The sequence below is a fragment of the Setaria italica genome, chromosome I, assembly GCF_000263155.2.
Source record: "Setaria italica strain Yugu1 chromosome I, Setaria_italica_v2.0, whole genome shotgun sequence".
Classification (NCBI taxonomy): Eukaryota; Viridiplantae; Streptophyta; class Magnoliopsida; order Poales; family Poaceae; genus Setaria; species Setaria italica.
In genome coordinates this window covers 29,476,649-29,500,834 of record NC_028450.1, presented here as the reverse complement: position 1 = coordinate 29,500,834, position 24,186 = coordinate 29,476,649, and the positions used below count along the sequence as shown (strand labels likewise).

At 46.1% G+C, this 24,186-nt stretch overlaps 3 protein-coding genes and 1 pseudogene across 4 annotated transcripts; 3 read left to right on the top strand and 1 right to left on the bottom strand.

Moving 5' to 3' along the window:
- Nucleotides 1–68: 68 nt before the first annotated feature.
- Nucleotides 69–1,236, top strand: LOC101772478 (annotated as a pseudogene).
- A 5,919-nt stretch (nt 1,237–7,155) lies between these two features.
- LOC101761791 (AP2-associated protein kinase 1) lies at nt 7,156–13,233 on the bottom strand. Of its 2 annotated transcripts, XM_004952892.2 has the most exons (9): nt 13,025–13,233; nt 11,219–11,754; nt 10,713–10,878; nt 10,581–10,631; nt 10,153–10,335; nt 9,930–10,026; nt 8,587–8,730; nt 8,042–8,403; nt 7,156–7,958 (listed from the first exon to the last, which is right to left on the bottom strand). In XM_004952892.2, the coding sequence occupies exons 2-9, from the start codon at nt 11,680–11,682 to the stop codon at nt 7,596–7,598; spliced, it is 1,830 nt and encodes a 609-aa protein (XP_004952949.1). In that variant the 5' UTR covers nt 11,683–11,754; nt 13,025–13,233; the 3' UTR covers nt 7,156–7,595. The 2 variants fall into 2 exon arrangements, with proteins under 2 accessions (XP_004952949.1, XP_004952948.1); XM_004952891.2 differs by having other exon boundaries at nt 8,042–8,730.
- A 4,421-nt stretch (nt 13,234–17,654) lies between these two features.
- On the top strand, nt 17,655–20,722 carry LOC101761398 (ribosome biogenesis protein BRX1 homolog 1). The gene is made up of 8 exons (XM_004952890.4): nt 17,655–17,990; nt 18,089–18,230; nt 18,570–18,648; nt 18,769–18,893; nt 19,286–19,387; nt 19,470–19,538; nt 19,637–19,735; nt 20,392–20,722. Exons 1-8 carry the CDS (start codon nt 17,770–17,772, stop codon nt 20,524–20,526), a joined length of 972 nt encoding a protein of 323 aa, XP_004952947.1. The 5' UTR covers nt 17,655–17,769; the 3' UTR covers nt 20,527–20,722.
- Nucleotides 20,723–21,522: 800 nt separating this feature from the next.
- LOC101772071 (60S ribosomal protein L6-3) lies at nt 21,523–23,408 on the top strand. Its single transcript, XM_014805092.2, has 4 exons — nt 21,523–21,806; nt 21,898–22,004; nt 22,801–22,982; nt 23,081–23,408. Exons 1-4 carry the CDS (start codon nt 21,592–21,594, stop codon nt 23,234–23,236), a joined length of 660 nt encoding a protein of 219 aa, XP_014660578.1. The 5' UTR covers nt 21,523–21,591; the 3' UTR covers nt 23,237–23,408.
- The last annotated feature ends 778 nt before the right edge of the window (nt 23,409–24,186 follow it).

Below are 24,186 nucleotides of genomic sequence, written 5' to 3'. Positions count from 1 at the left end.
GCATCTTTCTCCTAAAATACTCGGTTTCGTCACGATCCCATGGAACCACCCGTATCAACTAACTACAAGCTAGCAAGGTCCAACTGAACTCGCTCACAAGTCACATTCGGCGAAGATGTTAGAGATCCCGGTGTTCGACCTGCCCCTCGTCGGCGCGCGGCCGGACGAGTCCGCGCGGCTGCTGGCCGCGGCCCGGCTTCTGGGCTGCGTGCCGCTCGAGCTCCAGGCCAGCATGAAGGCCGCCGCGCGGGCGCTGCACGAGCTCCCCGTGGACGCCAAACGCCGCAGCGCCGACGTCGCGCCGCCGGACAGCGGGTACGTGCACCCGAGCGCCACGAACCCGCTGTTCGAGTCCCTCGCCGTGCACGACGCCTCCGCCCCCGCCGACGTCGAGGCCTTCTGCGACCTCATCGGCGCGCCGCCGCACATCAGGTGACGGAATTGATTAATTTCACTAAGCGCGCCGCGTTCCTCGCCGCCATTAATATTGGTGCGCGCGCAGGGCGACCATCGGAGCGTACGCCGAGAAGACGCACGAGCTAGCCCTGGACGTCGCGGCGAAGATGACCGCGGGCCTCGGCGTGGGCGGGGAGGAGGAGGGTCGTTGTCGGCGTTCTGTGACTGGCCGTGCCAGCTCCGGATGAACAGGTACAACTACACGGCGGAGACCGTGGGGTCGCCCGGCGTGCAGGTGCACACGGACTCCAGCTTCCTCACCGTGCTCCTGGAAGACGACCGCATCGGCGGCCTCGAGGTGGCCGACCCGGACACCGCCGAGTTCGAGCCCGTCGACCTGCCCCTCCCCGGCTCCCTCCTCGTCAACATCGGTGACATCGCCACGGTCAGCCTCTCTCCGCTCTCCGGCTGCATACCTCACCGGTGGCCGTCCCGTGCTGAGCTTGGTCGCGTCGTGTGCTGCAGGCGTGGAGCAACGGGGAGCTCCACAACGCGAGGCACGGGGTGCGGTGCGTGGCGGCGGCGCCGCGCTTCACGGTGGGCATGTTCCTGCTGGCGCCCCGGGGAGGTGCGCGCGCCGGAGGCGCTCGTGGACGCGCGCCGCCCGCGCCGGTTCAGGGCGTTCAGCTACGGCGAGTACCGGCGGGCTCGGCACTCCACCCTGGGCCGTGCCGGCGAGGCACTTTCACAGTTCGCCATCTGAGATCGAGGCACGAGTATTTTGTATTTATCCTTCCCACTGCATCTTTCCCGTTAGATAATCTCGTTTTGCATGGGTGATTTGCTGGAGCTATTCATTAAAGTGAAAGTTAGAAGAGAAAAAAGGGTTGGTGAGAGTGGTTAGTGAGCGAGCTCTGGCAACCATACGAGCCCCGATTACCGTAATGGGAAGATCAGGGAAGGACTACGGCCTCCCGTGACCGCGCGAATGGAAACCGGGAAGGGACGCCAAACTGGGCTCAGATAGGGGAGGTTTCCCTCCGACCCAACCTGTAACGGCCGAACGACAAGTGCTTGGCTTGGGACGGGCCCGAATGACAAGGTGCTTGAGAGTTCGGCCTGCCATCGTCTACGAGACGAGCTGCGTTCCCGAATCCAGAGCTCAACTCACAACCCAGGTGACGGCCCGTTGGGCCAAAACCATGTCGCAACACCAACTCTTTTGCCCTCCGGCTGACTGGAGTAACAGGCCCGCGCGACCGCACCCGGCGTTTGTAGACTCGAGGCGTGTCCCTTTAAGCCGAGTTGTTCTGAGAGTGATTAGCAGTATGGGACTAAAAGGAGCACTTGGCTTGCAGGGTGAGTGGAGCTGGATTTAGTTGCATGTGCTCGCTTTTCTTGTTTGCGCCAGGTCTTTGTGCGTGCTGTAAAGCGTGACCGGTCGCCACTTTCATGGCGATGTTCAGTAGTATATCAGACGGTGGCCTCTTTGCGAAAATAGTGGTTTTCTACTTGTTCATGCATGCAGTTGGGGGTAACAAAGGAACGAACACGTACCCACCACTACCATGACCCATGAGAAAGGCAACCAGGTTTTTCCGGCAAGGTTGCAACAAAACCACGCCTGAGAAGTCTTGCGATGCAGTGGCGGTGGCGACGACGACGACGACTTGCTGATGACTGATGAGCACGAGCGCGCATGGCCCAGATCCCACGTACAATTCCTCCCAATTCGAACCTATTGCACGTAATGAGCTATCTACACAGGTTTTTTTTATGGGTTTTACGGGCCGAAGAACGCGCAACGAGACAAGCCTAAGAAAGTTTACTGGGTTTCCCTTACCCACATAGTCTTTAATAGTTTGATGCCAAACTGATAAGTAAACTGCAGAAGGACCAACATAAACACACACTCCCTGTCAAAAGGAACTCGCCCTATGACTCCATCTCCAAAGGGCAGAGCTTGGGGAGCTAGGGTTCAGTGTGTTGTGGAGCTCCTGACAGCGAGAAAATATGACATCTTCCCTCTCCCTTAGCGGTCGTTGCTAATGTAACACATTAGCCGAAGCCTAGTTCTAGAGTTTCTCCACGCGCAAAATACCCTTACCAAACTTTTCTTTTTTGCGCTGAAGTTCTTCCTTCTCTCCCGAGCCGCATGATCGTGGACTCACCTCCCGGCAGCTGCAGGTTGCACACGCATGCACATACGGCTAATTACTTGTTATATACCTGTGGCGAGATCATCCTAAGGGAGTGGTTGTTTATTTAGCACCTCCTAAAATTCCTGTCACATCGAATATTTAGATACTAATTACAAAACTAATTGCACAGATGGAGACTAATTTGTGAGATGAATCTATTAAGCCTAATTAGTTCATGATTTGATAATGTGATGCTACAGTAAACATGTGTTAATGATGGATTAATTAGGCTTAATAGATTCGTCTCGTGAATTAGTCTCCATCTATATAATTAGTTTTATAATTAGCTCATGTTTAGTCCTCCTAGTTAGCCTCCGAATATTCGATGTGACATGAATTTTAGTCACGACTAAGGGGGTATTTGGGAGCACTCCACTTCACGAAAAATTGCTCCACTCCACCAACTCCAAAAATTTCGCAGCCAAACATGTCTAGCTCCAGCAACTCCGGCTCCAGGAAAAAAGGTGGAGCAGGGGGTAGATCCACGTTTTTTGTGGAGTACCTCAAGAGGTGCTCCAAAAATCCACTTTACAGACCTCCTCGTGGAGTTGGTGGGTATTTACCCACCACTGCCACTCGTTACACAACGTAACGGTTCGCGAAATAAAAAAAAGGCTCCCGTCGCGCCGGCCGGCTATGCCTGCCGTGCCGCTCCCGCTCGTCGCGCCCGGCGCCGCCGCCCGCCACCGCTCCTCACCCGTCGCGCGCCGCCCGCCCCTGCCCGCCGCGCGCCGCCGCGTGCCGCCCGCCCCTACCCGCCGCGCCCCACGCCCTGCGCCGCCCGCCCTCACCCGCCGCGGCCCGCGCCGCCCGCCCGCCCCTGCGCCGCCCGCCGGTCCTGCGCGGCCTGCCTGCTCGAATGAAGAAAATCGATCCCAACCAGCACAGGAGAAGAAGGGGAGAACTAAAGGACAGACAAGTGGGACCCATTCACATGGGTATAATGGACTTTACACATCAAGATCTTCTATTTCCGGAGCTGGATCTATGCATTTTGCCAAACATGTGGACAGCTCTGGTATTTTTTTGGAGTCGGTGGAGTGGAGCTCAAAAATTTGGAGTGGAGTGCTGCCAAACACCCCCTAAATCTGGATGGATGAATGGATCATAAAATTTTTTTTGAGTGGAGTGCTGCCAAACACCCCCTAAATCTGGATGGATGAATGGATCATAAAATTTTTTGAGTGGAGTGCTGCCAAACACCCCCTAAATCTGGATGGATGATTTTTTTTGAGTGGAGTGCTGCCAAACACCCCCTAAATCTGGATGGATGAATGGATCATAAAATTTTTTTTGAGTGGAGTGCTGCCAAACACCCCCTAAATCTGGATGGATGAATGGATCATAAAATTTTTTGAGTGGAGTGCTGCCAAACACCCCCTAAATCTGGATGGATGATTTTTTTTGAGTGGAGTGCTGCCAAACACCCCCTAAATCTGGATGGATGAATGGATCATAAAAGAAGGAAAAAAAAGAGTTGATGAGAGGGGTTTATGAGCGAACCCATAGCAACCACACGGAGGCCCCCATTAAACCTTAGCCACACATAATCATCATCATGGGGCCTAAAATCAAGGATTTAAATATCCCGTGAGCACCGTATGGAAACCCGGGGAGATAGTCGACAATGACCGCCGAGTGAAATCTCGGCCAGCCCATCGCTTTATGGGCGAGCTCCCCGGGCCAAAGCCGTCTCAAATTTAAATGGGCCCCTGGTCAGACAACTCCACGGCTTTGAGCTAAGGCTCGAGCTCACAACCCAGAAACCCAGGACCGATAGCTGGGCCGTGAGTCTTGTCGCTGCATCAAACTCTTTTGCCCTCCGAGGCTGGAGTAACAGGCTCGCGCCACCGGGCCTGGTGGTTGCAGCTCGGGATGCGTGCCATTTTAAGCTGGCTCGTCCTGGCTGTGATTAGCAGTACGGGACTAAATGGGGAGCGTCGTTTGTTGAGCACTGACCGGACCTCTTTTCGTGTGATTGCTTATCTTCTCTGCCCTCTTCTGCATGCCGCTGTTTACATGTAAGCGTTGTCCTCCTACACTTCGCACCTGGCTGCTGGTTCACTGTCTGGTTCATCTTATGTGTCACTAGGCCCCCTTGTTGTACTATTTTTACTTTTTCCTTTTAGACGATAGTATGTTGTGCGAGTTTTACTTTCTCATGCAATTCGGATTTAGAAAATAATTCAGTAATCACCAGCCGATCATGATCGGGTATCGCCTGAAGGATGACGAGAGATCGAGAGTCGAGACGAACGTCGGCAGCGTAGCACAATGCTGCCTCTGCGCACAGCAGACGAGTCTTTCCCGCAACCGCGCGAAGCAGGCTTACCTACTATCTCGGACGGGCTTCTGGCCTTTGAACGTTCAGTCCGAGCCCATTGGCATCTAACGGGCTACATGTATATGGGCCTTTTAGTTTTCCAGGCCGCGGAGCACGCATAAATCTTACATGGGCCAAATCCGAGAAAGTTACCGTCCAGCCCTTATGTTTTTTCTCTCGTCTTTGACGCCAAACTGACATACAGAGGGATCAGCGTAAATAACTCCCTCGCAAGGAAACTGGCGAGCGTGGCCCTTGATCCTCTGAGACCTGCAGTAAGCATGCTGTCCAGGGCTGCACTCTCCTATCCATTTGACGACACCCGAGTTGAGTTCAAAGCCAAATCCATAGTGGCTTGAGTCTCCCACGGTCCACGCGCAAGCCACCACCAAACTCCGTTTTTTCCCCACCTACATATTGCACCGTGTGTACAATTAAGATTCGTGCACGATGTTTGCTTGCATCGTTCAGTACAAAAAAAATAAAAAGCAAAAATTTTGCGGACACATTAAAAGGAAAAAAATAAAAAAAAACAAAAGAGTGGGTAGGAGGGGATAGTATGCAAGCCAATGCTCCACGAAGCGGGCTGCGCGTGTGGCGCGCACAGCCCGGCGGCGACAACGACCAAGCGCGCATCGAATGCGCAGCAACTTGCCCCGCCCGACTCCGTGGAAGCCCCGCGCGGCGTATACGGGCTCCAGGCTGGGGGCGGACCCCAACCTAAATTGCCCGCCGGCGGGTCTGCCGGCCTACCGGGGCCGAAGCCTGCTCCCTAATCGACAGCCCATCAACCCCCCACAGAGAGTCCACATGTGCACCTCGACCACAACAACGGCCCGCCGGCAATCTCCTCGGCTAAGGCCCGACTAGCGCGCGCCAACATTACTGCTTTCACCAGTCTCTGGTGGCCTGCCCTCCTCACGGCCCAACAAGTGCGTCAACGACCGGCCTCCTCACAGGTCAACGGTCCAACGAGCGCCCAATCTCTGACGGGCCTCAAACCGGGTCACAAGCCTGGCACCACTGGCTCAGTGCCTGCACCCAAACTACCGCAACTTGGCCAACTTGGACGGGCCAGGATCTCATCAACAGCTGGTCTTCTGCGCCGCGCTTCGTCTGGCGTCTCTGGTGGGCCGGGCACCACATGCCTTTCGGCGAGCTGACTCTGACATGGGCTCTAACGCACACATCCCTTCCCACCCACTCTTTAGCCCTCCTGAAGCTGGAGTGACAGGCACGCGCTACCGTGCTTGGCTGACGCGGGCGCTGCCAGGCTAATATTTAAGCTGGTTGGTGCGTCGTCTCGTAAGCGGTATGGTACTAATCTGGGAGGAAGTCCCTGGCGGCAGGAGGGGCGAGGCGTTTGTTGCTGCTCCGTGGCATTTAAACAACAACTTATGTGGGCCGGCCGGCCTCCTGCGTAGCCCATACAGTTGCGCGACCGTCTTCGGCCAGTTTTTTTAAAAAAATGAATCAAGTGCCTCGACGGCACCTTGCCTGCAACCGGCTGTCTCTTGTGTGCTTTGAAATTACAGTACTAGCACACGTTTCCCAAGTTCAGTCGCAGTTTTTTATAGCTAGTGTTTGATCGCTGCCATAAAGGAGAATCTAAGATTAGTGATATGAAAAACATCTTTATAAGTCTTAGTGAAAACAAACAGATATCCTTTTTGTCAGATTCCATAATCTATCACACCATCCATACACCATCCATCTTCCGCCGAAGTGTGACATGCACATGCTTATTTGTCAACTGTGTCATTGTGCCCAATGTATAAGTAGAAATATGACAAGATAGGATCATGTTGCCGGATACTCCTTCCATCTTAAATTATATATCTATTTTGACTTTTTAGATATATGATTTTTTTATGCACCGTATGTCTACATGCATAACAAAATTATGAATCTAGAAAATCTAAAACGAGAACAAAATTATAAATCTAGAAAATCTAAAACGAGAACGAACAGAGGTAATAGCTACTAGCATTCCACAATGTATAATCTATGTATTGCGTTTTGGAATCCCTAGCTAAAATAAACTAGATCTTAGCCTATCACTTTCTTATCCTTATCTAAGCTTACATAGGTGTTTTTTAAACAAAAGCATGACTACTAAGGTTAGTTACCTTGGTAAAAAAAAGGTTAGAAGAGTAACTAACCAAAAGCGCCCTTTACTTACCGCCACATTCCACCAAATAATCTTTGAAGTTTTCATACATATTTGAAAAGCCATTAAAAAGGACTTTTGTTATTATATTTTTGTGAAATGATTGCAGCTTTCCCTCGTTGAAAACGTAAGATATGACTGTTGCTCACTTGCTCTCCAGTTTCACCTCGAAAGAGGCAAAAAAAGAGTAGCACATGAAGCGGTATACCTTGCCATTGATGCTGCTATAGCAGTCAGTCATCACATGGTCATACTGCATACAGGAAATACGTACAGCACCGTAAATATTTACTTATTAACAGGTTGATGTCAAACGATCACATGAATCAATGTCTAAGTTGGCTCAACCAACGATGAACACACTCAAGATAACCAATTTCGACCTCCTTTGGCAGGAAGATAACCAGCTTGCCTTGCCTCATCCATCCGCACGCGCAGGAGCAGAAGCGTAGGGCACTTTGCAAATTCCAAACAAGAATGATGGTTACGGCATGTTGCTGTTATGTTAAAAACCAGCCCATCCAGATGGTTGCTCTACTTTCTTCGCCACACCAGTGCTGAATCTCTGGGATGAGCTGCCTTGAGCAGTGGTCCTGTTGATCTGCGTAGCAGTGCTTGCTGCTGCTGCTGACGTTCTGTAATTATCGGTGCCAAAACCCCAGGCATCAGGCGAAGGACCTGGGTTTGTGCTCTTGGTTAGGTTTTGCCTCCCATTAGTTGCATGATCAACCTTTGGCCGGGCCTGGGCCTGGGTCTTTGTGTCAGGGAACACCTGCCATGTTTTGGCATCAGAACTGGCTGATTTAGAGTTGCTTGCAAGCATTCCATGTTCAAGCTCCCACACCGTTCCTTCAATCTTTTCCTTTCGCTGCATGGATTAATCTCAACGTAAGATGCTTAGACAGGACTAAAAAATATGTTGTACTAGACAGTTGTATGTAGAGCAATCACCTGAGGTCCAGAGTCTTGTGTTCTAGAGCTGACTTTGTTTGACGGAGGTGTTGTCTCAGCAAGGGTGCGCTTCAGTTCTTGGAGCTCCTGACGCTGTGATCGGCATATTGCAGATAGCTTTTCATACTTGGCTGTCATCTCGTCCTTCTCCAATGTGGTTTTCTTCAACTGCTCCTTCAGACTGGACAATTCGAGTTCAAGTTCAGATGCCTTACCAGCAGCAATGTTGAGATTGTGTGTGTCAAAATCTGCAACAAAGCTGTTGAATGGATCTTTCTCACATTTTGTCTTGGGCTGAGCTTGGTTTGCTTTAACTTTCACAGAACTTTGTGTCTCCTTGAACAAATTTGTGTCAGAGACACCTGCAAATCCATTATTAGGCAAGGAGTTACTTGGTGCTTTACTTGTTCGTGACGACTGGCCAGAATGACCATGCCTATCCCCAGGGATAGAGATGCTGGTGTCCACCCTGCTTTGGTTCTGCTTTGATGACAGTGATGGTTTAATTGGCTCCTCATCAAACAAAGGTTTCCTATTATCCGCACCTTGTGCATGCTGCGTTGCCCAAAATGCACCTAAAGGTGCATCTCCTGCCCTTGAGCTTCCGTGCGATAAAGAACTATTAGATTGCTCTCTTGGAGGTGGAGGAGGATTCCTTCTAGGCATCACATGTGTTCTTTTATGTGCACCTACACAAGCAAAATAGATTATCGGCAAATAACTATCACTTGGCCACTGGCCAGTCATGTCCAAAAAAACAGTAAACTAGTACAGTGACCTTGTCCATTAACCACACTTTCCTTCTTGCAGAAAACATAAAGGACATACAGTCAGGCTAAAATAGTAAAGTATGATATACTATTAATGGTTAAAGTGTAGTCTTGGAAACCACACCGGATCAAGCAATGCCTTACATTTTGAAAAAGAGGGGCATACAACATCCAAAATAAGATTGTCTAAGAGGGGATTAGAGTACATGTAGTAATTACCCAAGTCAGAGGCCAGGACACAGAAATAACAAATACTTAAATAGGATAATAACGTAGCCAAATAACCCATGTACACATAAAATTCTTGTCAGAGCTCACTAGCGCAGGAAAATGGATTATAAAGTCTGGCATCCAACCCTACCGGGATTATCTATCGAACCTGCACCAATTTATATTGGTATATTAAATTCGTGTTGCAGTAATTAGGTATTTAGGTCACTAGATCATGTTAGGTTATCCCAAATAAAAAGGCAGTTCCCACAAAAATGAGTTGAGGACACAAAAGGGCTATTCGTTGAAGAAATGCAAATCCTGCTTTGCTTGAATCAAAATCCCTACAGCCAAGTTCTTCGAGTCACTCTGACTGGCTTTAGCTTCACAAAATGATTTGTATCCTGACTTAACGGAATAATGCCAAAATATATACACAAGGAGTTATGCAAACCGTTATGCATGAATCCATAGGGCCTACAATATCTTATCAGCAGGTCCACATCCGTAACATAACTAGTTTCTTACCACTTAACTTAGTCAATTAGAGATAAGCTAGGGGTTAGTTTCGACCTATTAGGTTACATTCAATCTAGGTGCATGGCTGTTGTGGATCATCAATAAAGGGTAAGTGAGAATTAAGAAGGAAAAGCCTTCTTCGTGCCTGTCCATGGCGACCCCCTGTATATCTCTCGTCCCCTCTCCAATCCCCAAATCCAGACACATGCTAACTTTCTGTCCTCAAGGGGTCCTTTTGAAATACATGAGTTATCAAACAAGCAAACAAAATTAAGATTTTCCCCCATACTAACTACAAATTCTTTAGGAAGTACTGCAAATCAATGGCAACAACACATGATCAATAAATTATGTTCTACTTGTACAGACAATTTCTTCTAGCACCTCACCTTCATCTTGCAAACTCATGGAAATGGCTGATGAAGGACCATCAGGTAACCTTTTCTGTAACTCAAGCGGCAGTAGCTCATTAACACGAAACCAGACCTGTGAAGTATATAGTTTATAACATAAGCCAAATAAACTATTTGTCTGATTCCTAGAGCTACATGCAACAGTCTATGACTAACCTAGTATCATGGAGATGAATGGCCAATCAATCAAAGCTCTTGCCTGCGTGATGTCTGGCCTGACATTTGGAGAGGCTTCCAGCATATCTTTGATCAACCCTGTGACAGCAGTGCTATACTTGGGTTGCTCCGGGATACGATAATTGCCATTGAGTATCTGCAACTTGGATTCTCCATCAAACGCTGACTTGAAGTAGCATATTCTATATAAAAGGCACCCCAAGGCCTGCCAATGGTAAATAAGAAAGTTACAAATAACTTTACCCTTAGCCATGCTATGCAGGAGGTGCAAGACAAATGGCCCAATGATTAATGTTAGCATAAAAAAAGATGCATTTATAATTTTTATGAAGTTAATTTGCCTGTCTCTGATAATTAAAGTAAGAACATAGCACATGATATGCCATTAATTTGCTTACTATTTGAAAATATGCATCCTAAAGACCACATGTTCATATGCTTTGCACTTACCCAAATATCGACTTTCTCGCTAATAACTTCTCTTCTGTAGAGATCCCACATCTGAAAACCCATCATGGCATCATTAGAGGTTGCAAAGGTTTGTTAATTTAAAATCCATCATGTAGATAGCTGTTCATTTACCTCAGGGGCCCTGTAGGCTGGGGTTGTATGTTTCCTGATGATATCTTCCTCAACACCCATCTCTTCTGGTTTGTTAAAGCATTTATGATTTGTTGATGTGCTTCCAAAATCACATATTTTCCATGCACCGTCAAAACCAAGAAGAACATTTTCAGCTTTCAGATCCCTAAACAACATGGCAATAAAGTGTAATAAGACATATATGTGAATAGCTTATTCATAATTATAACTTTATAACTTGCTTTAGCAACAGCAAACGAGCCCCTCAGCCCTCACTTACACCTAATACAGCACACTGGTACAAGGAAAACTGTTTGCAAATATGCTATAAGGTACATAAATTTTAATCCAGCCCAGAATATTAGCATAGCAGGATACAAATAAGGTACATGAAAGAAAATAACAATATTACAACACTCAATTTGCTAGCGTACCAGTAATTGGCAATTAATTTCAGAAATCTTAATTGTATAATGAAACAGAACAGCAGAAAGAATACAACACACCTATGTGCAATTGGTGGTGACTGTCCATGCATGGCAAAAACAGCATTGCAGGCATCTCTGAAAATTAAAAGCACCTTCTTCTCCTCATAGTAACCACTACCTCTGCTCTCCATTGCACTCACCAAGGACTTCTCACAGAACTCCATCACAAGAAGTGCCTCCTTTGTGCGCCCCATATCAAAAACATCATGTGCAACAAGTGTGACCACATTGGGATGCCCTTTGAGGAGGTTCATAACCTGAATTTCCTTCATGACAAGATCAAGTGATTCTGAATCATTGCAAATAATGTGCTTCAATGCGTACAGCTTCGATGGATGTACTGTGTCACATGCCAGATATACACAAGAGAAACCTCCTTGTGCAATGGCATTTCGTACTGTAATCTTCACACTACCAACATCAACGGTGCGACCTTCCAACCCACTCTGTGCTTTCCCCCCAAAGGGATTGAGCCTCCACATTATTGTAAAACCCAAGACAGAATGAATGAAATCCCAGTGCTTATTTATTGAGTAAAGCTTCTCCAAATGTTCCTGTGTAAACCAAGGGCAATAGAATGAAACTTTTGATATTCAGCAAGTAACATGAAGCATATATGCACAAAAAAGTGGATGGGAAATAATTGAAAAAAACTGGCATTCATGAAATAAATTGTCCAAAGAAGGCTACAAGTTTCATGTCTGCGTTCATATGAAATGTAAACCATGATCATCTGCATGGAGATAGTTGTATGCAAGAAATGTGAGTATGTGCGCCCATTGGTACCAGATCAGACGGTGTCTACTCTCAGAGTCCCAAAGATTGAAAAGAATCAATATAACTTGATACTCCAAATCTAAATTTACTGTTTTGTTTTTCAGAAATATCTAATGGTGTGAAACTAAACTTTATATATATGGGTAGGACTGATGTCTCCATTTAGTTTTCTGCATGAAGCACTATCAAGAACAGGCATAGAAAGTAGCATTACAATAACATGATCCAGTATCAAAAAAATAACCTGATCCAAATCCATCTCCCACAACCTAGCACAAGTACTGTTTGAGGATTCCGTTCCACTGTGAACACTACCGCAACATACCTAACGTGATAAGACAGGCTTGGAATTAGTGGACCAAAATTTCACTTCTCACATTGATCTGCTGACTGCACCCCGAAAAATCACGGACACATCACAACAGGATGGGCTCAATCCACTGCAAGCAATCACGCAATCCAAGTGCAACTAATTACACCTAAACCACCATGCGGCTACACAGTCCAACACTAAAACAACCACTAAGCCCATAAGCTACGATAGCTTAGGGGACACTAATGCCCACGCATTCATGAAAAATCGCATGGCCGTGTCACCCAGACAAACCGAAATAGCGAATCAGGTGCAGCTACTGGTAAGCTATGGCCATGTGACGACGCCCACACATGAGTATTCCCGGGCTCAGATCAGGCGATCTCGGGGTAATCGCTACATGCTTGCTCCAAAAGAGGACCAAACCCATGGAATCTAGCTAACCCAAAGTCCGTGCCCCCGAGCCAGATTACAGCAGTACTGATACACACCAAAATTTCCCCCCGCACAGCTCGAGCGCGAGGCGCAGATCACCGCGAACCCGCGCGCATTCACACGGACAACGGAATCGATCCGCCCTTACCACGCAATAATGCAGGTCCGGCTCCGATCCCTCCCAGACAACCGAATCTAACGAACCAGCCCCAATGGTCCTCCGTTCATCAAGCGACACGCGAATCCCGCGAAAAGCTCGTCAGAATTTGGACAAGGGGGGGGGGGGGGGGGGGGCGCACCTCTAGATCGGTAGCAGAACGCGGCGCTCGCCGAGGTGGGCTCCGGCGCCGGCGGCGTCGGATGCGGGGACGCGATCTCGTCCGGAGATTCGGCGCCCGGGCGCAGGCTGCTGCTGCAAGGCGCTGGAGGGAAGGAGGGAGGAAGGAAGCAAAAAGCCGAGACGCGGAGTGGTGGAGCCGTGGGCGATGGCGAGGCGAAGTGGTGGCCTGGTGGCCGGTGCGGTGGTGCGGCCACAAATAGAAGATTTGTTCTGGGAAAAAATATTTTTGCCCACCCTTCTCCTGTGCTTTCTGTGTACTTGTCTCGGAACTCTGTTGTCTTTATTTGCCTAGAGCAAACATGCAATTGATTGCTATCCCAATGACATCCTTGTAAAAAAACGTAAAATAAATCCCATTTTTCCGCATATTATGACACGGTAAACTCTGAGCTCATTTTCCCAAAAAAAAACTGCAACACTTGTCCGTGATTGATAAATTTTAGACAAAAAAAAATTCAATATTCGTATGAACTATTAAAAGTAATCGTGTGTTCCGAATAGAGTCTTCAGGTTCGCATAAAAAGAACAGCAGGTCCGGAGTAATTAATAAGGTACAAGTGCAAGAAACGAGTTTTGTGGGCAATGAGAAATGTATGAGTGCGAAACACAACAAATCAACATTCGAGTACCTTCAATTCTCCTTGCATATCTATTTAGTCTTATATTTTAACTATTCCTCCGTTCCAAATTATAAATCATTCCAATTTTGTGAGACTCAAATCATTTTATATTTAACTAAAATTATATAAATTTTGATCAAAATTGAGATATTTTGACTCTCCAGAAAAATTGGAATGACTTATAATTTAGAAATCATTATGGTAGAGTCCGGCTCTAAAAGAGGGAGCATTTGGATATGTGATTATGGTGGACCTTAGTTTCTAGATTGTAATTCTCAATAGTTCAAAGCATTTTTCGATAGTGTGTACTGCTTGTAGACACAACTTCAGGATAACACCAAAAAATGGATACATGGGGAGCCACGAACTACATGAATGGCAGGACTTTGCTTTTGGTTTACTACATTGCTAATGCTACCTATTTGCACCGTAAGAGCCTGTTGGGAATGAAGAATGGAAAACGCATTTATCGAAGGAAACACAGGAAAAGAAAAGTAACGGAGTATCAAAACAGAGGATTGGAAAAACACAGGAAGAGAACATGATTTGGTGTTTAGAACAAAGGAATACGTGACATAGGAATTGAAAAGTTAGTAAGGGTTAAAAAAAATTTAGTACCTAGTGGCAGATTAATTAACAGATACAGTACGTGACTACATCCGATGCCTTAAATCGAGTGACACTTACGTGTGGGGCCCATGGTCCGTGAACCAGGCCTGTCCACCGTCTCCAGGATGCCGACGAGGCGACGAGTGCTCACGCCTCCGCGTGCTTGGCTGGTTGCCATGGATATTCGCTGAGATTTCCTCCACGCCGTCGCTCGACACTTGCCGGCTTGCCGCCGTGGTTTAGTTTGACTTATCTCTGCTTGCGAAGGGTTCGATTTGGAGGCTGTGGTGGTGCTTGCTTGTTTGATTTCTTTGGGATTTCTTTGGGTTTCCATTCCTTCTTTTCCCTTTTTCTTAAAGAAAATTGGTTCAATTTGCGAATCGATTTTCCGCTGCTAGATCCGTCGCTTGTGATGTCGTCTTGGTTGGGAGCGCTGCAGCTATAAGCTGTCACACATCGGTGAATTTTGAGACCTAGCTTGCATTCTCCAGACGATGGATGTTGCTTTAATCCTTAATCCTCCCACGTCCGTCTAGTAAATAACACATGCTGCCTCGAAGGAAGAGAAAACAAGAGCTGAGAGTGGATTTTTCCTTTCCTGCGAAATCAGCATCTAGCTACAGGATTCCGGAGGATGGAGATCCGTGTTTCCTCCATCCCAAACGCTTCACTAGCGTTTCTTTCCTCCGTTTTTCCCGTGAAAATCCTTCGTTCCCGACGAGGCCTAAGTTTACGCTTTGATCACACAACCAAACCGAGGAGGTGTTGGGCTGTACTGTCTGGGTTGGTAGCATGTTTTGATCACTGCACATCAAAAGCGATCACAAGACATGGCGCCAGTGTGCAGGAAAGTGAGATCCTACTCGTGCGTACAATGACCCTCCATCAAAGCTCACCGGAGACGAACGATTCGCTCTTTGAGGGGAAAAAACATCGGGGTCGGTGCTAAGCCCCAAAGCCCCAATTCTCTGCCTGCCTTCCAGATAAGCTGCTTCGAATTCAGTTCGAGCCATGCCATTCACAGTTCGATGGCATTTGAGCTTTTAATCAAATTTGAGCATTTGAGCTTTTAATCAAAATTTCGGACACTACCAACTATTCATATCTCGCCTTGTACAATGGCATCCAACCGAGTATAGGTTCTAATTTAGTATTGCGAATGCACCAATTTTGTCAAAGTTATTGTACTAAATTGAACATTTTACATGTTGTACCAATCTGCACCCAATTGCCAAGTTATTGTACTAAGTTAAATATTTTACGAAGTTATTGGACCAATGTGCACTAAGTACAAGTCATTGTATGGTTGGTGCAATTTACTCTTAATATATTGACAAATCTGACCCAACACCTGCACAGCGCGGGAATGGGCTTGGCCACACTAGGCTCGGGCTACAAAAATTTCATCAAATTTTAAAACTTGGCCAAACCAAGTTTTTCATTATGTCTCGGTGTGGTTAGGGTTCTTTTGTTGAAAACTTACTCATTCAACTTTAGAGTCTTCTCGACTTGATATGAGTTCTCGTAGTAAGTAACGTGTTTTATCAATAGTGAGGTCCTATTTGTTTGAGCTTCCCGGCAACTTCTCAACGTGAACAAATAACGAATTTGTCGTGCAACTTCTAGAAAGCCAAAAGCTTAGAAAAGCTGAATTTATATGGAAAGCTAAAAAGCTCAGTTTTCTCAGCTTTTCGTAGGTTTTTGAGTCTAGGATGCTAAACACATCTTCTAAAAAGGTAGTATCAGTTTTTCAGAATCAAAAAGTTTGGAAAAGCTCAAAAGTTACAACTCAAACAAACAAGATGATAACTTCTCAATCTAATGGCCTTGCTTAATGTCCTGGAACACCTTATACGTATACCGGGTATGATCTTCATATATTGGTGCGAGAGGATGCGGATTTAATGTTTTTCGCTAAAAAAATTGAAGCCATTTGATATCACGCTAAGTTTAGAATTTAGTTAACTTGTGCATTCTAAAATTTTAAATGGTATTATTTAAAGATTAGTCATGGTGCCCTAGCAGCTCAACACAAATATCCCTCGGTAGATTGCCAGTATAAAATACTGACACCATGATGAAGTTTGGTTGTGACATTTTGTGAATGGCAGACGATTGTAATCAATAGATGGCAAGATGACAATGCTTGATCGCTTTTATATCATTGTGCATGGGGTTGCACTATACTATGTCGCGAACAATAGAGTGGACCCATAATAATGCTATTCCATCTAATTTCAAATATAAGTGCATTTAGCCTTCATCATATCATACTTCTAAAAATAAGATAATTGATAGACAAACCGATGATGGAAGAACATCAATTACTTTTAACACGACGACTATGGTGACAATTAGCAATTGGGTTGTTCTACATTTCAGATGCATAGTAGGTCCAAAAGATATTACCTGGAAGCAGACGTGGACTTGAACTACACATAACAAGTAGCCCCTTAATAAACCCTAAACTCTTTGACTGGAAGATGAAAGTAAGGGTCTGAAAACTCATAGCTGCAAACGCCTTGTAAACATCCCTAAACTCAGATTTGTGACATCATCAGCTGCTTTTAAAAATGAATCCAGTGTTCCCTCGAGGTGTGTGGATTCATTGCAAGCATTTTTTTAAAACAATTTCATCGTAAGCCCTAGCAAAATTAAAATAATTACAAAATCATGTGAAAGCGATCGAATAGAAGGGAAGAATGCAAGGAAGCCTGATTGGTTGGTGTACAAAATTTGCTAGTTGGTGTACAAATTTCATGCCAGGGCTAGAATTTTAGAATATAACTTGAATTTGAGAATATGACTTGATTGGATACCGAATACCAGAGCCAACCAACCAATCCGGCCTAATACCCGCCGCTTCTGAAATCAAATTATTTGGGTCTGATTTGGTGGGTGGGGAGGCCCGCACAGGCAAGTCCTGCAAAGTACGGCAGTGTCCGTACCCGCGCCAGCCTCTTCCCCCTTCAAAAATTGCCGTGCAGGTTATGACCCCGCACCGCGAGCGGCTCTCACCGCACCGCTTTGTTTTCCTTACTCATTAGTTTAAGGCAAGTATCACCGCTAGCACCCCGCCTCCTATATGTACCACCCACCGCTCCGCGAGCCTCTCCCATCGCCGGTATGGGATTATTTCTTCCTCTTCTCTTGTGGGAACGCTCTGCTTCTCTTGTGTTGTGCGGCGCCTCTCTCTGGTTCCAAAACAGCTGATGACGTTTGGGCCGGCCTTCTTCCAGCCGGCCCGGCCATTAGTCGATTTGCATGCGCTGGCTGGTCCATGCAGGCCCATTCAGCCCACTTGATAAGCGACTCAACTGCCCGACCCAAAGAAGCTTAAACCCTAGCTCGCCGTCGTGCTCGTCTCCCCCCCCGCAGGCAAAGCGCCTGCTCCCTCCCCCTCCACCTCCAGGCTTCTTTCACCGTTCGCCGCCGCCTCCGCGCCTTCGAGCCCGCACGGAACGCGCCTAGTGCCATGGCGAAGAAGCGGAAGCGCACCGACGCGCCCGCGAAGGCCGCCGTCGCAGAGAAGCCCGACGACTCCGCGCCGGAGCGCCCGCCGCGCACGCTCTTCGGCTTCAAGGAGCCGGCCCCCGACGCCGAGCCCGCATCCGAGGCCGCTGGCTCCGCCGCGGCGGCGCCGTTCCGGAACAAGGAGAAGGTGCTCATCACCTGCTCCCGCCGCATCACGTACAGGTGGGTGCTACCTGTTCTACCCCCTTTTGCGGTGCCGTAACTCGAAGTATCCTGTGGTGGGTGATTCGATTGACGCGTGCTTGCGTGCTTCGTCGCAGGTACCGGCATCTGATGCAGGACATCCTGTCGCTGCTCCCGCACGCGAAGAAGGACAGCAAGGTCGAGTCGAAGCAGAGCAAGGGTAACGCGCTGAACGAGCTGCTCGAGCTCAGGAGCTGCTCCAGCTGCCTCTTCTTCGAGGTATAGCTCTTCTACTCCGTTCCCTTCGTGCACGCTGTAGTTTAGTCACTATCGTGATGCTGCAGGTTGCTAGCTAATGGCACCGTCTTATGCTGGTTGCTGGATAAATTAGTGGTGCATAGCTAATCTCAAGCTTTAGTTGGTCCAAGTTATTCTGAATGTCTTTTGAGCTATCAGATTAGTTACCAACTCCCATTTGGTTTGGTATAAAATAGTCTAGTGGGAGTACTAGATCTGCATCATCCCACAATTATAATTCTTCAATTGACATTAGCAATATACTTGTCAATTCTGGTAATGTATTGATTTCTGTGGCTAAATTTTCTTGTGCATGTACAGTGCAGAAAACAGAAGGATCTTTACCTTTGGATGGTCAAGTCTCCTGGAGGACCATCAGTGAAATTTCTAGTTAATGCTGGTATGCTACAACACAAATATTACTTATTCTGTGACTGTTGTTGGCTACAGTTTATAACTCGTTTGCTTTTCTCATGATTATGATCCATTTATGATGACCATAATGTGATGTTCACTGCAGTTCACACTATGGAGGAGTTGAAGCTTACTGGTAACCATCTAAAAGGCTCACGCCCTCTTCTTACGTTTTCTACAAATTTTGATGAGCAACCTCATTGGATGCTTGTGAAGGAAATGATAACTCAGGTGCGTAACCGGTTTGACATGTTATACCGTGTCAATGTTTTTGCTAAGCATTTAAACAAGTTGAAGATGAACTGGACTAATCTGTACCTTTATTTGGATTTGCTCTGTTGTTTTCTCTTTGATGTCAAAAGTGGTCAAACTTGAATTTTGTATGTCTTTTATTATAAAGATCAAATTTGTATAACCTTTTTGGTGGATTTCAATCCATAATGCACTGAAGAGTTCCATATGTTGACTCTAGTTCTTTTCTTTGAAATTTATGACATGACAACATATTATATGCTGCTATTCAATCTTGCATTTGCATTGCTCGCTGTGAATCAAAAAGATCTTAAGAGTATTATAAAGCAAAAACGGAGGTGATAGTGAAGTCCTTGCATGTTTTTGTGCAGATATTTGCTACTCCTAAAGATCACCGTAAAGTCAAACCTTTCCATGACCATGTGTTTGCCTTCTCCATTGTGGATGGCCATGTTTGGTTTCGAAACTACCAGGTGATCAATTGATTCCTTTGTCAGAATGAATTTTGGTTCGGATGAGCTTCCATCTGAATGTTAGAAACCAATATGTTTGCAGATTTCTGTTCCCCACAATGAGATTGACAAAGTTGATAAAGGAGGTTTGGATAAAATGACACTTATTGAGGTAATGGCGCAGAACTTCTGCCTGGATAGTTCACATCCTAAGAAATTTAGCTTTCTCTAAATCTAAATAATAATATTTGCTCGAATTGCTCTATGTAGGTTGGCCCCAGGTTTTGTTTGAATCCAATCAAAATATTCGGTGGTAGTTTTGGTGGTCCTACATGGTATGAGAATCCATTCTATATTTCTCCCAATCAGGTATGTTGATTCACTGATCTGTTGTCGAGTATTGATCATATCATTGAAATATAAATGTAGACCTTACTATCTTTTGTAAAGCCAACCTGGATTTATTACTTTTCATCATCAAGGGATCGTCTCACTATAAATTGTTTTATTCCTTCGATTTTAACCCAACAACAACAAAGCCTTCAATTATAACCAAAGTTCGAGAAAGTTAGTTAGGCAGGTCACACAATTTATTTCACAGAACTTTCATATAGTCAATGATCCACTTTTTAATGAATTGAGTGACGAAGTATCCTAGAATGGTACTTGATCTAAAATGCTATCAGCATCATTTTAAAGGCATTCTTAAGCATATGCACGCATATGAGTAGAGCGCAGTGTACGCCACTAACAATTTGAGATGCATTGTTGCGTACAACACTGCCATCCTGTTTGCAATTTTGTTGGGGACAACAATGAAAAGCCATATTATGTTTGGTGCGCGCACTCTAAATTCATAGTAGTTTGTAGCTTCTTGTTGTCTAGCATGATAATATTGGTCATCTGCTGGTGCATGGTTCATTTGAGGACTTGGTATCATTGTACATGTGATTTTATCCGACTAGAACATGCTTACTGTACCCTTCCAACACTTACATCTGGCCTGCTTTGTTGGTTCCTTCCAGATCCGTGCACTAGAGAAGCGGCAGAAGGCAGGCAAATATGCCAAGAAGGTGAAGGCCAAGGTGAAGAGGAAGATGCACGAGATGGAGAACACCCTAGAACCTGATGAGTTTGCTGAGCTCTGGAAAGGGGAGTAGATGTGCTTCGATCGACCCTATCAAAGGCGTGAAACACCTGCAACGGCTTTAATGAAGCACCTATTTTGTTTACGAGTGTCCATGTTGTGGAAGTTTTGTATGACAAAGCATGCGATTATTTTACATAAACTGGATTCTAGTGATAAGACAACATCAGCCCATATTTTCTCTTCTCGTGTTTACCGATATTGGTTTTGTTGCTGTGTGTTTGATGCACTGTGTTTGGATACACCCCACTAAAATTTAGCATTTAGCACCTGTCACATCGGATGTTTGGATGCTAATTAGGAGTATTAAACATAGGCTAATTATAAAATTAATTGCACAGATGGAGTTTAATTCACGAGATGAATCTATTAAGCCTAATTAGTTCATGATTTGACAATGTGGTGCTACCAAACTATTTGCTAATGACGGATTAATTAGGTTTAATAGATTCGTCTCGCGAATTAGTACGGAGTTCTGCAATTAGTTTTATAATTAGATCATATTTAGTCCTCCTTATTAGCATCCGAACATCTGATACGACACTGCTCTCTTAAGTGTTCATGTCACTTCCGTGTTGGTTGCTGAAAATCGTAAACGAGGAAGCTCGATCACAACTGAAAGCTCAAGAATCGAGATGGCCATCCGATGATCTGCCGCTCATAGTGATGGACCATGGTCTATTGATGGCACTTCAGCAATGTTTTAGCAAGGCAGCAATCAGCAGCGGTAATTAATGATCTTTTTACTAGAAGGCCCCATTTTAGCGTATACATATTCTTACAAAACCGTTTCCTCTTTTTTGGCAAAAATTATCCATAACTACACGCTCCCTTGTGCATCCTAAAATGGGCCACAAACAAACTCATCTGAACTGTGTACAGCACGCGAGAGGCTGGCTAATGGGCCTCAACAAATAGGCCCATTACCTGCACGCGGAGGAGCCCAAGGACCTAGGGTTTCCACCTCCACGCCGCCGCACACATATAAATCCCGTGACCAAACCCTCTCCTCCATTCTTCGCCCGCCGCCGCCCCCAGCCCCACGAGCCGAAGCAGCGCCTTGCACCGCTCTGATCCAATGGCGCCGACGTCGAAGCTGTCGCAGGGCATCAAGCGCGCGTCGCGGTCGCACGCGTACCACCGCCGGGGGCTGTGGGCCATCAAGGCCAAGCACGGCGGCGCCTTCCCCAAGGCCGAGAAGCCCTCCGCCGCCAAGGAGCCCAAGTTCTACCCCGCCGACGACGTCAAGCCCCGCGCCCCCAGCACCCGCAAGCCTAAGCCCACTAAGCTCAGGTGCCCCATCGTCCCTGCAAGTGGCAGCCAGAGTGGTGTTCGTGTTCATTTTCGTGGAGATTTGATTCGACTCGGCCGTTCGTTTGCGCAGGTCGACCATCACGCCCGGGACCGTGCTGATCCTGCTCGCTGGCCGCTTCATGGGGAAGAGAGTGGTGTTCCTCAAGCAGCTCAAGTCCGGCCTCCTCCTCATCTCTGGTGAGCTGTGCTTCCTCCTATTGCGTGATGCTGTGTTGGCGTGTTTGTTGTGCTTTTGCCGTCAAACACATTCAGCTAGCCGAGTTGTGTGGATCTACGATGCATGGGCAAAGTTTTTGTAGGTGTTTGCTAATCAGTGATCTATAAAATTGTAAATGTTGCGGACTGACTTAGTCTGTCTAATGCTGCTCAATACCTTGGTCGCTTTTTAGCCTAGGTCTGTAGGCCGCAGGTTCCATCTGTCATTTTTGTTCTTATGCTTATTAGTTGTTACTTCTCTTGGAGAGGCCATCCCATTTATCATAAAATTACTTCGTGTACGTTTTCTTGAATAGATAAATTGAGTGTTTATGGAATTCATTTTGGACTCAGTGACTTGTATGTGTTGCCTTTTTGCCTTGGTCTAGGTTTGGCAGGATGTAAGAATATCACATGGGCTGTCTTTGTTGGCACTGTAAGATAGATAGAAATAAACATAACATTCTAGATATAGGTTAGGTATATTCTGTTGAACTGCTGGAATCATTTTGGTTCACGAGGATTAATTAATGGAGATTGATACTAGCCTCTTGAATGTATGGAAGTTACTTTATTCTAAGTTCATAAAATTGTCAACAGCTACCTGTGTATGACAGGAAGGAAATTAAAGTTAATAAACTGATTCTGTTCACTATTGCAACCCAGCAGCTTCTAGAGCCACATGCCCTCAGTTCATGCGTGCAGAGGAGCTGTTTTCTGCTGTTATGTTCCACTTGATAATGTAGCCCTAGTTTTAATGTTTCTGTTGTCCTTGCAGGGCCTTTCAAGATCAATGGAGTACCAATCCGCCGTGTGAACCAGACCTACGTCATTGCTACATCCACCAAGGTTGACATCTCTGGTGTTGATGTTTCCAAGTTTGATGACAAGTACTTTGCCAGGGAGAAGAAGCAGAAGGTGAAGAAGACTGAAGGCGAGCTTTTTGAGACAGAGAAGGAGGTAGGCATCCGAGTTCCTTAACCCTAACTCGTTGACCTTTTGCAATCAGTTTTGCTCCATGTGATAATTACCGGACCCTCGTGTATGCTGATCTGCAGGCATCCAAGTCTCTGCCTGACTTCAAGAAGGATGACCAGAAGGCCGTCGATGCTGCTCTGATCAAGGCTATTGAGGCTGTCCCAGAGTTAAAGACCTACCTTGGTGCCCGGTTCTCTCTCAGGGATGGTGACAAGCCCCATGAGATGGTCTTCTAAGTGTAGTTTTTGAGTTCCGAAGAAGTCGTTTTGCCTAGTGTGCCCCTGTACTTCTGAGTTTTGTACCCCCGGGTAGTGAACCTTTGATCTCTATTGAAGTCTGCCTGTTAAATATTATGAGAAGATTTAAGAAAAGTTTTATCCGTAGTGGTGCTTCATCATTGCGTTTATCTGTTGGGCCCTTTGTTTAATAGAGCTTGATGTTAACCGGTAGTATCTTGGTTGTCCTATTTGTTTGAATTGCTCATTTTTTGTGATGTTTGTGGCATCATTTGAGTGACTTTCATGAGTGATACGCTGGGTTTAGGGGTTTTGGAAATGGAATGGTGGATCCTGGTCTCCTGGGTAAGCTCTGTGTAGAATGTGGAGTTTGTCAGTGTGTATCCTGATCATGTTGTCGCGGATTGCAAGTTTGCAATATCGTGGAGATTGGCAGTGTTTATGTCATGCAAATGGACAGAGAGAACCCCGTTTTAAGTGACGTTTTCGCAGGGCTAGGCGCCAGCCAAATCTCGTGCAGACCAACAATTTAACAGCCTACAATACGAGGATTCAAATAGTCCCAGCTTTTTTTAGACAGCTTTAATCCTTAACCGTGACTGTCGACTAAAGACAACTCGTTCTGGTTTCCTTTCTCTCCTTTTTGAATTAATTCTTTGTATACAGCAATTCAACCAAAATTCTAAGGTTGCTTATGAGAATTCAGATAGTGGATAGTGATTATGAGAATCTGGATTCTTAAAAGTAACAGTCTTGTTTGGATTTTAGATTATAATCCGGATAGTGGGTTCTTTGAAAAGCTCAATTATCTATAATACCTTTAGCTTGGATGGGGAATAAAGATTGGAACAGAGGCCAACCTATAATCTCCAAATAGCTAGGTTGAAGGAGATAGTGGGATTATTAGAATCTAGAGGATAGATTCTTACAATTCGTTACACCAGTTTTCC

Coding starts and splice junctions, on each gene's coding strand:
- LOC101772071 (XM_014805092.2), top strand. CDS start 21,592: ATGGCGCCGACGTCGAAGCTGTCGCAGGGCATCAAGCGCGCGTCGCGG. Junction 21,807..21,897: donor CCTAAGCCCACTAAGCTCAG/GTGCCCCATCGT, acceptor TCGTTTGCGCAG/GTCGACCATCACGCCCGGGA. Junction 22,005..22,800: donor CGGCCTCCTCCTCATCTCTG/GTGAGCTGTGCT, acceptor TTGTCCTTGCAG/GGCCTTTCAAGATCAATGGA.
- LOC101761398 (XM_004952890.4), top strand. CDS start 17,770: ATGGCGAAGAAGCGGAAGCGCACCGACGCGCCCGCGAAGGCCGCCGTC. Junction 18,231..18,569: donor CCAGCTGCCTCTTCTTCGAG/GTATAGCTCTTC, acceptor GTGCATGTACAG/TGCAGAAAACAGAAGGATCT. Junction 18,649..18,768: donor GAAATTTCTAGTTAATGCTG/GTATGCTACAAC, acceptor TGTTCACTGCAG/TTCACACTATGGAGGAGTTG.
- LOC101761791 (XM_004952891.2), bottom strand. CDS start 11,682: ATGTGGAGGCTCAATCCCTTTGGGGGGAAAGCACAGAGTGGGTTGGAA. Junction 10,632..10,712: donor CAGCCTACAGGGCCCCTGAG/GTAAATGAACAG, acceptor ATGGGTTTTCAG/ATGTGGGATCTCTACAGAAG. Junction 10,336..10,580: donor GCGAGAAAGTCGATATTTGG/GTAAGTGCAAAG, acceptor TACCATTGGCAG/GCCTTGGGGTGCCTTTTATA.